At 46.1% G+C, this 12,504-nt stretch overlaps 1 protein-coding gene across 1 annotated transcript in view; it reads right to left on the minus strand.

Moving 5' to 3' along the window:
* The window catches only part of DCXR (dicarbonyl and L-xylulose reductase), a 290,388-nt gene that overhangs the window by 259,226 nt on the left and 18,658 nt on the right, over positions 1–12,504 (minus strand). The window contains exons 3-5 of the mRNA XM_086931191.1: positions 9,375–9,529; positions 9,178–9,220; positions 7,809–7,908 (exon numbers count right to left, since the gene is read on the minus strand). Coding sequence (XP_086787317.1) covers positions 7,809–7,908; positions 9,178–9,220; positions 9,375–9,529 — 298 coding nt within the window. The remainder of the gene's footprint in view (positions 1–7,808; positions 7,909–9,177; positions 9,221–9,374; positions 9,530–12,504) is intronic.

The following is a 12,504-nucleotide window of genomic DNA, read 5'->3' on the forward strand; positions in this document are numbered from 1 at the left end:
CCCCACCGCACCCCCCTTAGCCGCCCTCTCTGACCCGCTCCCCTTGGCCTCTCATATCTTACACATCGAGGGCTTACATTAAAGCTCATTAGTTTCCCCATGGGCTTTCATGCAGGCCTAAGGCCACCCCCAATTCTGTCCTTGCACTAGGCCTCTCGTGTCACTTTGTGCCTGCACCAGGGGCATTGTGAACACACTGCTGTAGAAACTACAGCAGCTGTGAACTTTTTGATGGGCCTCTTCAGTCTGCTGGTCCGCAGACAAAGGCCCATAATGGACTTGAAAGGGTTGGTGGGTGAGTGAGTGAAAGGGTGGATGAATAGATGCATGTATGAATGAGTGAAAGGGTGGATATACAGATGCATGGATGAATATGTGCAAGAGTGGGTGATAGATGCCCAAATTAATGAGTGAAAGGGTGAAGGGATAGATGCATGTATGAATAACTGAAAGGGTGGATGTATAAATGCATGGATGAATACGTGCAAAAGTGGATGATAGATGCATACATTAATGAGTGAATGGGTGAATGGATAGATGCATGGATGAATGAGTGAAAGGGTGGATATACAGATGCATGGATGAATACGTGCAAGAGTGGATGATAGATGCATACGTGAATGGGTGAATGGATAGATGCATGGATGAATGAGTGAAAGGATGGATGGATGAATGAGTGGAGCGTAAGGATGGATTTTTAGATCCATAAATGGATGAATGAGTGAAAGGGTGGATGGATAGGTGCATGGATGAATGAGTGGATGGATAGGTGCATGTATGAATACGTGAAAGGGTAGATGTATAGATGCATGGATGAATACGTGCAAGAGTCGATGATAGATGCATACATTAATGAGTGAAAGGGTAAATCGATGGATGCATGGATGAATGAGTGAAAGGCTGGATGGATAGATGGATGAATGAGTGGATGGATGTAAGGATGGATGTGTGAGAATGGGGGGAAAAGAGTAAGGGTGAATGAAGGGATGGGTGAGTGGATGGATAGGTTGAAAGTGGATTGATGAGTGAAAGGATGGACGACTTACTGAAAGGGTGGATTAATGGGTGAGAGAGTAGATGAATAGATAGCTGACTGGGTGAGGGATGGATGGATGGGTGGGTGGCTGGGTGGAAGGGTTGACGGATGGCTTGGTGGGTGGAGAGTTGAGTGTAAAGGTGGATGGAGGGATTAGTGAAATGTTGGATGGATATATGAGCGAAACGGAAGAAGGATTGGTGAAAGGGTGGATGGATGAGCGAAAGTATAAATGGATGAAGTGAAAGGGTAGGTGGATAGATGAGTGAAAAGGAGGGTGGATGGATGGATGGATGAGCAAAAGGATGGATGAGTGAAAGGAAGGCGGGATGGATCAGTTGGATCGATAGGTTTGGAGATGGCAGGATAGGCTTTAGCAGCTACAGTAGAGGTGGTGGAGCTCTTGATGGGCCTCTTCTGTCTGCAGCTCGGCAGAGAAAGACTTGTAATTAATTTGAAAGGATTAATGGATGTGTGGGTGAAAGGAGCAGTGAGTAGAAGTGTGGCTGGCTAGATGGATGGATGAATGAGTCACCGGGATGGTGGATGGACAAAGGATGTTATAATGAAGGAAAGGGTGAATGAGTGGTTGGGTTACAGGGTGTAAGGATTAGAGAGCGAAAGGATGGATGAATGTAAAGGATAAATGGATAGATTGATGGATGGGTCGAAGGGTGGGTGGAAGGATGAGTGAAAGGGAGGGTGGATATATGAAGTGAATGGAAGGGTATATAGATGGAGTGAAAGGGAGGGTGTATGGATGAGCGAAAGGATGGATGGATGGTTGAAATGGATAGGTTTGGAGATGAATGGGTAGGTTTGGATATGGATGAGTGGATCGAGAGACAGATGAACAGATGGATGAACAGATGAGTGAAAGGTAATGGATAAAAGAATGAATGGGTGCCAATGTAAAGGTGAAATGCTAGATATCAGTGGGTGAAAGGATGAATGGATAGATGCTTAGATGGAAGAGGCAAGAGAGCTATTGTGGAGAGGATTCCAATTACTTTTTTTCGCTTGCTTGGTGTCATAAGAACTTTGAATCAACGTGGGGGGTATTTAAATGTTCTGGTTACTCACTTGGCCTACATTGTGCTCCTTTCTCTACCTTGGGATTATCAGGTAGGCGTGGTGCTTTTTGCCAGCGAGTTCTTACTAGACAGCTAGTATTTGGTCTCATAAACGCCACATTGCCATAGAAATTCCCGGCACTGAACAAAACTACTTTGTAAAAGAGCAGAATGCTGTCACACACAATGAAGCCAGCTCACAGATAGGAAGAGATAGCATTTCAATAAAAACAAAAGGTCTTGGTTAACTCAAATTTCATTAGGGGCTCAAATGTTAAAGTCAACAAAGTGCACCCATGATATATGTCCTTGTATTAAAGGAGATTTACGTTTTTCATGAATTCACATGAATTTCCTTTAGTAGGCCAGAAAACCGTAGTCCTAGGAAATATTTGTGAATTGCATCTTAGCATGAGCAAATATGAATATGCCCCAGCGGAAATCTGTTGAGTGTTTACAAGTTCACTTTTTCTCCAACCACATTTTTCCCAGCCCTGGAAGAAACTTTACTTCTGCCGTTGTCAGGGGTAAATTTCCGACCTTTCTCAGTATGGGAAAAGATTAGAGAAGAGCTGGTGAAAACCTCCAAAATTCAAATCCTTCTATAGTATTAGCCTGACATAACCAGAGAGGCTATTATCAGAGCTCTTCTACAAAGAGATTGCAGCCATTATTTGACGGTGCACTACATGGCACCAAAGGGACAAGTGGATTTTGTTACAGGACAAGTAGATTTATGAAGCTACTTGTCCCATGGACAAGTACAAATTTCAATAAATTCCACACCCCTGGGCAGGTGTGCTTTCTCCACATATCTACCATGATAGAGGTCTTTGTATCCATGAGTTTCTCAAGCGCAATCCCAGTGTAGGTCCTGTGACCAGGAGGCAGCTTTCTCCTCATCTGCTGCTCTGATCGGCCGCTGACCCTTTATAAACAAGAAGCATGGGAACTTGCATTGAAGGCAGCACCGCAACAAGCACACTAGCGGTATGCAATGTCTTACCGGCATTTCCCCACTATGATTAACAGGTCAATCAAGGGACCTAGGCACCTTTCGGTGCGGTGACAAAGTTACAGACACATGGTCACTGGAGACAACTCTTCTGTCCCTTTACGTAGCTGTAGTGTAGGAAAAGCACTATACATTCACCCAACAAGGTACCACTTACTGATTAGCCAGTAGATAGTACTCCAGCTGAGTAGAGGAATTGCACAAAACGTTGGCATCTTCTTGGATAAATTTGCAGGGCAGGATTCATTCTGGCTGGCACGATGCTAGTCTGCCCCTGAGAGTTATAACGGGCGCAGCAAAATCTCTGTGAGCACGTGAAAATTTGCGTACTCGCAGAGATTTCTTGCTGTTTCACGGAAATATGCGAAAGGCCACTTCGCAAATTCCGCCCACCCCTAGTCTAAATTCGGCATTCTACCTGGTGGAGTCCGAGAAAGAAGGGTCTTTGCCAAAGATTACTACTTCCATCTTGTCTGTCGTTGGATAAGGACGGGGTTGGAGATGGTGTCGAAGGCTGTTGTAAGATTCAGTAGAAGGAGGGCTGCAGTATCACCTCAGTCCATGATCATCCGGATTTCGTCCATGGCAGTGAGGAGGGTGGTCTCTGTACTGTGGTCGGGCCTGAATCCAGATTGAGTGTTGTTGAGGAGGTGGCTGTAAGTGATGTGGGAGGTTAGGTGTTTATCATATTTTCCACAACATTTGTCGGGTATAGTAGCAAGGAGATAGGCCGGTAGTTGGTGAGCCTTAGGCCGGCTTATAGTTCTTTGAGCCAAAGGAGTCCTGTGGAGAGTTCCCAGGCATCCAGGCAGCTGGCTGAGATGTTTTAGTCATTCAGAATCAGGGTGAGGGCTGCGCTGATGAAGACAGAATGAAGGCAGGGGCACAAGGGTGCTCTGGAGTGTTTGGACTGCATGATCATTACAGTTTGAGTGGTGCTAGTGGGTCAGGTGGTCAGGATGGTCCTCTCGGTGTTGATAGAATGACAAGAGGGCTGCAAAGGTGGAAGGATCCAATTGGGGCTCAAAGTTTTCGTAGATGCTGTTGATATTGTTGCTGAATAATAGGGACAGCTGAGTGCAGAGGTTCTGAAAGGGAGTTACACTGGTGAAGCTTTCTGCAGGAGGTGGAGTATTTCACTGTAGCAAATATTTCCTTGGCACTGTTGGTGCTGCTTTTGATGCAATCAGTGTGAACAGAGCATTTAGTGTCTCTAATTGGCTGATTGATAGTAGTGTCTGATGAAAGATTTTTAGGTGCTCGTTGGGCCATTCCAACTTTGTCTCCTTCTGCGTTCAAGTTTCTTGGAGAGGCGTTTGGGGAGCCGGAGCTCTCCCCTGTACCACCCCGCTTGAGGTCTTGTTTTTGTGGCTTTGAGAAGAGCCAGGGTATCTGCGCAGACAGCAGATACAGGCTTGCAAGATGGAGAAGTGGAGGTTGTTGTGTTGAAGTCGGTGGTGTAGGAAGTTGGAAAACCAGGACGCTTCTGAGGTCTTATTCCTGTCCTGTCCTGTCCTGTCCTGTCGTGAAGATTTACTGATATTATTTCTGTGGTGGTATGTGTGAAAAATTGTGCTGTTGGTTGAGGGGTCTGAGCCCTTCCCAAGTAACAGCTACAATCCTTGGAAGGGTGAACCACAAACAGTCACTAAATTAACCCGGTGCTTAAACCTATGGTAGCTTGGCACAAAACAGCCTGGCTTAACCTAGAATCAATCTGCAAAGTATTTATGCAGCATACAAACAGCAATTAAGTGGAACCATAACACAATAAAAATCCCACACCAATTTAAACACAGAGTAAAATGTAAGAAAAAATAGGTCACAAAAATCAAATCATTAGAAATTGAGATATGCAATTTTAAAGATTTAGAATAAAGTGGCGCCACAAGGCACAAAGTTCCAACTGAGGGTATCTGCTTTCCCTGGACCGGGACAAACTCACAAGTTCAGGCTGACCGTGATGAAGCACAGAAAAGGCACAGGGCTAAGTTTTGCCCACTAAGGACTGTACTTTATTTATTCATAAAGTTTTGTATAGCGCGAACAAGACCCCAATGGGCATCAGAGAGCTTCACAATTTGAAGTGTCGTAAATAAGAAAGGGATTCAAACCAATGTCATTTCAGAATGCATGCAAGTAAACAGAGACAAGGGAGTATCCAAGGACATCACATTTGCATAAAACAAAGGGTACTGGGAAAAGAACACACAACGCATGGGAATATAACCAATCAACTCTGGAATCATAAGTGATAGTCTAATATGTTAGTTAGTCCGAGGGCCGTGAGTGAGACAAATAAGCCATGTTCAATTAAGGCAAGAATTGGTTCATAAGGATTATTTTCACTTGAAGCGATTGACGAGATTCGGCGGACTTCCGGTGGGAGAGAGTTCCAGATCTTCGGGCCGCGCCAGAGATAGCTCTGTGACTCATTCTCTTTTTGCAAAAAATCTGTGGTTTCAAGAAGAAAGAGTTTGCACTTCTAGATGATCTACCCCCTCCTGATCGTTCTAGCTTTTGCGTAAAATAACAGGGGTATTGAAATGGAGGGCTTTGTGAGTCATGCAGGTGATCTTCAGTTGTATTCTTGCTTCAAGTGGCAACCAATTTAGGGATTTAAGGGATGGGGGAATGTGAGCGTTTCTCTTTGTACCCATAATCAACCTAGCTGCGCCATTCAGGGAAGCCCTTAGTGGGGCCAAGGTATATTTGGAGTGGCCACAGAGCGTAGCACTGCTATAGTCTAGCCTCGGCAAAACAAACACTTGAACCACCTGCTTGAAGTCATCTTGTGGGAGGAATGGTTTGAGATTCTGAAGTATCCTCATCTGGTGGTTTGCACCCTTGCAAGCCTTACTAATATGATTCTTCATGTTCAGGTGCATGTCCAGGGTGATTCCGAGAAATTTGGCTGAGTCAACAATGTGAGGAGAGCAGTTGAAGGCTGCGAGGAGGTTCATCCAGAGGGCTATCTTTGGGGTATGATTAGGCAGAGACATGAGAAGGAATTACGTCTTAGAGGTGTTGAGCAGGAAGTGATTCTCCCTTAGCCAGTTTTGAGTATTCGTCAGGGTGGAATTGAGTGCAGTGAAATCTTCAGAAGTAATGAAAATAGAAGCAGGAGTTGGAGAAGGCGCATCAGACTAGGACTGTGACAGAGAGTACTAAGACACAGATTGTCAAGTACTGGACAAAAACTAGTTTTATGATCTTGTACCTCCACCTATCTCGGAATTGGGACGAAAGATCCCTTAATGGGTTGGAAAAGATGTGCCTCAAAATACTTTTTTTTGGTTTCCCTTATGATTTCTTAAATAAAGTCAAGAACCTGAAAATCCACTTTAGGACCTCAAATGTTAGTATTTTCGTTCCCAAACAAGAATGAGGGTGGCAGCAACAATTTCATCTCAGGCTATGAAGTCACTGGCAGGGCAACAGCAACATCATAGTCCAGAGCTACTGTTTGCTAAACAGGGTGACCGCTAATGGTTGGGCAAATTGCAAGAACTTCTCCCGTCTTTTTGCGTGCTTGATGTACTGCTTTAAATGACAAGGTTATGCCCAGACGTGGGTACCGTACTCACTGTGCTACAGGAACCAAGCTACACCCAACTGACGAGACCCGATCAGGGTGAGACCAGTCTTAGGTTGCTTGCATTTCAGTACCGGGAAGACATGGTCTGCTGTTTCGGGCTGAACTTTTCCTATTAAAGCAGGGTCTGATTTGCAATGGGCTAGATCCACACACAGGTGGCATGATGGGTAAAAGAATAAATTGGTGAATAGCTACCCTGAGCAATAACCAGTGGTTAGACAAAATGTAGGCATTCCTCCGGTCACCTTTTGTGAATTTGATGTTTAACTCCTCCCCTGTGTGGTCTATCTGGATTTGAACTGCTGCCCCCCTACACCAACCCCTTTCTGGAAGGCTTTGAGGGATAGGATTCTGGTTCTTCACTTCTGAAGCGATTACCACGGATGGATATGAGAAGAAAATAAAACTCTTACTCCATTGCTTTAGTGTCTTCCTCTTCAAGCACTTCCTCGAATGCTTCTTTGGCTAAATGGGGGTTTGGAAGAATCCTCCATTGCTACCCTTACAGAATGAGGCAAGCACAGCTGCTTCTACAAGTGAATAGTTTTTACTTCCACCAAAATGCCTGCACTCAATGTCGCCATTATTCCCAACAAGCACAGGTTGCAGCCTGTATGCAAGTCCTTACAGGAATAGAGTAAATTACATTGAGAGGCAGATTAAAAATAGGTATTCTACATTATCTCACACTCCCCATTCTGGAGTAATTCTCATATGTACTGATTCCATAAGCATACGGTTGGAAATGTTGTAGATGCTTTCCCGGTTCGACTCAACATTGAAATACTTTTTCCATATCCTTGTTTTGTCTGCATATTTATTACAACTCCAGACCCGAATGGCATAAAAATAAAACTCTGAAGTGGCGTATGCAAGCGAACACTTTGTGGGCTTCAACGTGGCACAGGTTTTTTTTTCTCTGAATCACGTTTGAAACCCAAACAAAAGAATATAATCAAAACAACTTGTGTTTTTCTGGACTCAACACTAGATAGGAGGCATGTGTACAACATGGTGAATCCACAATAGTTACAGCTTGCAGACATTCAGTGTGATTATATGGAGATAGGATGGTGTGCAACTTACAGTAGACGGTATGATCCTGCAAAGCACACATAGAGGCTTGGCTGGAGATATTCACTATTGACCCTTGTGAACTACGCTTGATCATCTCCCGTGCAACAATCTGAAATACAAATGGAAACCAGTAAGCCATGGGGTCATTGTCGCCACGGGGACTTGCAAATCGAGGAAAACATTTTTTTTTTTTTAAACTTCTCGGCCTACCCATGTCAGCCTCTACTGAGTTTTTACATCACGAAGTAGGGATGGAATATCTGACAGATTTAATCGGGTTAAGACCTCTGATGGTATGGAGATCAATATGGCTGAAGGAAGAAACCGGTTTTACCAGAAGTATCATCAGTGACTGCCTTCGTCTGGACAAATGTTCATTGATCCCCTGGCTTAATTATGTGGTGACAACCTTTAGGGACATATTTAATGTGAACATCCAGGATAACCCGGATAGGGCATTTGACATCCCCAAGAAAGAGATTAAACGTATCTACCTGGGGAAAAAAGCCCAAGCACATAGAGACACTAATAGGCAGTCACCAATCTCCCAGTTTTATTACTCCAATGTGGTAAGTACTGGCTTCCAAAAATACCCAACTGTGGTCACAAGATCATCCCACCGGTTTGTCCTTACTAGACTAAGACTAGGTATTGTACATTATTTGGTGGCATTCCCCTGTATAAAAAAATACCCCTCTGCAGCATGTCCCTGTGATGGGGTCACGAAACAGAGCTCTCCACACTTTTTGCTAATTTGTGATTTATATCTGCATTATCGCATTGCTCATCTTAAACCGCTATTTTAAAAAAATTCTGTATCAACTAAAAAATCTGCAATGAGTTTGCTACTCTCGATAGAAGAGCCCGACATATGCTTTTTTACAGCTACTTATATCTTGAAATCAATGGCTGCTAGGAAAAGCATGGTCTTTTAAAATTTACTGTGGTTTGCTGCTATATTAACATGTGTTGAACCCGCTTTTTCCAAAGAATGTCCTTAACTTGCTCTTCTTTCTTTCTTTTTAACAATTGTGATACATTAAAGTAAACCTTCTTATGGATTGCTTATGTTAAATATTTTGCTATGTGCTTTTATGATTTTTTTTTTATAATAATCGAATAAAGATCTTGAACTGAACAGTAAGCCATAGTGTAGAGTCAGCAGTCTGCTGGGGAGCCGACCCTATGCATGCTACTCAAATATAAACACTGCTTGGACTAAATACCTCATTTAAAGGGACAAATTCACATTATGCTTGTTCCAACCTCTACCAGAGAAGGACAGTGTATTTTTAAGCTGCCTCCAACCTTGCCAACGATACTGCCTGACATAAAATATAGGATGGTGCAGTACACCGACCAGGAGTTTGTATCTCACCTGAGACACATGAGCCACTGCCTTCACGTTCACATCCAGGGACCTAGGAAGAAACAGGAGTCAGTTCTGGCTAGTCACCACCTGGAACACTTTTACTATAATGCAAATGAACCAAGGAAGGTAAATGTTTCCTATATTATAGGCTGAGGCCGGGGGTTTGGAAGGAAGCCTGGTTATCTCATACAATGCAAACTTACCGGTCCCAGGCATCTTGAGTGACCTCTAGGAAGGGCTGCAATACAGCCAAAGCAGCATTATTCACCAGCAGGTCCACAGCGCCTATGGCCTTCAGCGCCTCTTCTGTCTCATTCCAGCTAGCGAGGTCCACACAAATAGTCTCGATCCCTGGACACTGGAGAAAAGGTAGGGTATGTGAGATTATCAGAGGGTTTAGACTGAATAAAGAGGGAATTTGGACTGATTTTTTATTTAAATCTTTTTATTAAGGCTTTACAGGTCAAGACCCCTGAGGGGGGGGGGGGGGGGGGGGGTAATACCTCAAACATGTATCCATTGTGTCACACATTAAAGGGTTACATAAAATTTGCAATTAAAGTCATCTGCATCATGTAGGTGTCACCCCGCCCAGCATCAAATTGTACTCAATTGTCCACAGAATTGCAGGCTCAGGGAAATAATGATGTTGTGGTATGGCATTGTACGGTTTGTCCCTAGAGCTGCGTGCTGGCGGGGGTGGTGTGAATGTTATCCTGTACGTGTTTATGTGAACCTTTATCTAAGTGGCAGTTGCGGTAGGTGAAATGTGTCGGTGTCCAAACTACCGACTAAAACTAGGCGTGGAACTGCGGGGAAAACTGTTCCTAGATCCATGGGCGGTAGGAAAGTGCACGGCGGGCTGGCTAGGGCCAATGGACATGGCAGACAGAAGGTGCTGGGGTCTGCGGTCGAAGGGGTTCGGAGCGCGAGGACTCTCGGGATTGAATGGAGTATTCTGCAAGGGGTGGCGGGCCGTGGCTTCAAGAGGATCAATGCTCATTCCGTTCCGTCTGGCTGGTTTGGAGCTCTGGCGGCGGGCAATGGACTAGGGGGGTTGGGGTGCTGTGGGGAAGCTTGGGCGTGAGATGGGGATGGTACAGGTGCGTCGTCCGGGGAGGTCTCATGTCTAAATTGTATGAGCAGTTGTGCCCATTCCAGAGAAATGGGGTGTTTGCGTGTCCCTTTACCTTTCACTTCCTCTTCTCGCAGGATGTCCTCCTCTAAAGCCCCCCATTTACCGACCGCTCCTACCCAGGCTGCTTCTGGGGGCCAATGGGGCTCTCCAGTGCATAGCGATAGCCAGTTTCGCCAGTAACAGGGCGAGGAATGCAAAACGCCATTGCAATTTTTCGGACTTCTTCCTTCTGTATGTCCCTAGTGCACAGACTTCCCATGAATCAATGTGCGGCAAGCCGACCAGTGCGAGGAATGTTTGGTGTACCGTGGCCCAGTATCGTTGCAGGGATGGGCAGTCCCAAAACATGTGTCAGAAGTTCGCCTCCGGCAATGCACAACGTGGGCAGTTAAAGTGTGTGTCCGGGTAGTACCGGTGTAGCTTATCCGGCGTGAGGTAGGCCCGGTGGAGTATGTTAAATTGTATGTTTTTGAACCGTGCGTTCCTGGACGACACCTTCTTGGTATATTCAACAGCGCGCGTCCATTCCATATCATGGAACACCCTACCGACGTCGTCCTCCCAAGATTTGAGTAAATTAGCTAGGGAAGCATTTGTTAATTCCCTGATGGCCTTATAATGCCATGTAACTAGGTGTCTGCCAGCTCCTAGGCGGAGTATCATGTGGAGCACCGGGTGTGTGGGCGGTTCACCATCTCGCAGAGTCCAGAACCGTCGCATGCTATCTAGGAGTTGCCCGTACAAAAGGAATTGTCTTTGCGGGAGGTCATACCACTCAACCAGCTGCTCTTAGGTACGCAATTGCCCTTCGTGGAACAACGCTTCCATCTCCGTCACGTTGTGGTCGGTCCATATTTGTAGGGCTCTAGTAGTGTAATGTTTGTATCCGCGAGGGAGACCCACCAGGGGTAGCAGTGGGGAATAGAGTGGCCGGTCTTTGGACATTCGATGAATACGCATCATGCATTTGCGCGCAATGGAGACTTGAATCGGGTGGGTGCGGGACGGCTTGGTCCGGGGTAGGAGCATCCTTCTGATGGCCGGAAGAGGTACCCTACCGGTCTCCCATATCGTTTCCCCGACGCATCTCTCCGCCTTTCAGTGGGAGAGCCACTGAAGATGTGCGGCCAGGAAATAGGATTCGAAGGATGGGGCCCCCAAGCCTCCCGTCTGCGGTGGGCAAATATAGTGTGCGTAATGCCACTCTGTGCCGGCCGTTGCCCCATATGAGCGTTGTGAGTAGGGTTTCCAGTTCTCATAAAAATTACCGAGGTGGGATCACCGGGAGATTTGCAAAGTGGTAAAGCAGTCTGGGCACCATTATCATTTTTGCTATGGCTACCCGGCCGATGGGCGCCAAGGGCAGCGTCTTCCAGAAGGCTACCGCCGATCGCAGACCCGCTAACACCTTGCGGTGATTGCCTTCGTATAGATCCGTTGGAGAATTATATGATAGAGTCGCACTCCAAGGTATCTGGGGGAAACCCCACTCCAACGCAAGACCTGAGTGCCCAGCAACACCTCGTGGGGCACCAGGTGGGGGCCGAGCGGGTAAACGGTCGATTTCTCCCAGTTGACCCCGAGGTCTGAAATGGTTCCGAAGGCTTGCAGAGTATCCCATATTGATGTGAGATCTCCCGTTACGTCACAAACGTAGATAAGCAGATTGTCTGTGTATAAAGATACGCAGTGCGTCGTTTCCGCGATCGGAATCCCCCAGGCTTCCCCCTCCAAACGTAGCCGCGCGGCCAATGATTCAACTGTCCGTTCGAAGAGGAGGGGGGAGAGTGGGCACCCCTGCCTGGTCCCTCTCTCCACAGGGAATGGAGCGGAGATTAGTTTGCCGACTCTTACTCTGGAGGTCAGTCCCCCATACAAGAGTTGCGTGTATGCCATTAAGACCCGACCGATATTCAGTGTCCGGAGGACCGCAAATATATGGGGCCATAGTAAGGTGTCAAATGCCTTCTCTAAGTCAAAGATCAGACACGCAGCGTGGGGGAATCTGTCCCGCATACTGTCCTAGATATGGAAGAGCCGCCTCAGATTGTGGGATGTGTTGAGTCTAGGCACAAATCCACATTGGTCGGGGTGTATTAGGGCTGGCAGAATTTGGCTATGGCGGTCGGCCAAAATGTTCCCCAGGATTTTAGAATCGGTGTTTAGGAGTGTGATGGGTCTGTAGGAAGACGGGT

The sequence above is a fragment of the Lissotriton vulgaris genome, chromosome 7 (genome assembly GCF_964263255.1).
Source record: "Lissotriton vulgaris chromosome 7, aLisVul1.2, whole genome shotgun sequence".
Lineage (NCBI taxonomy): Eukaryota > Metazoa > Chordata > Amphibia > Caudata > Salamandridae > Lissotriton > Lissotriton vulgaris.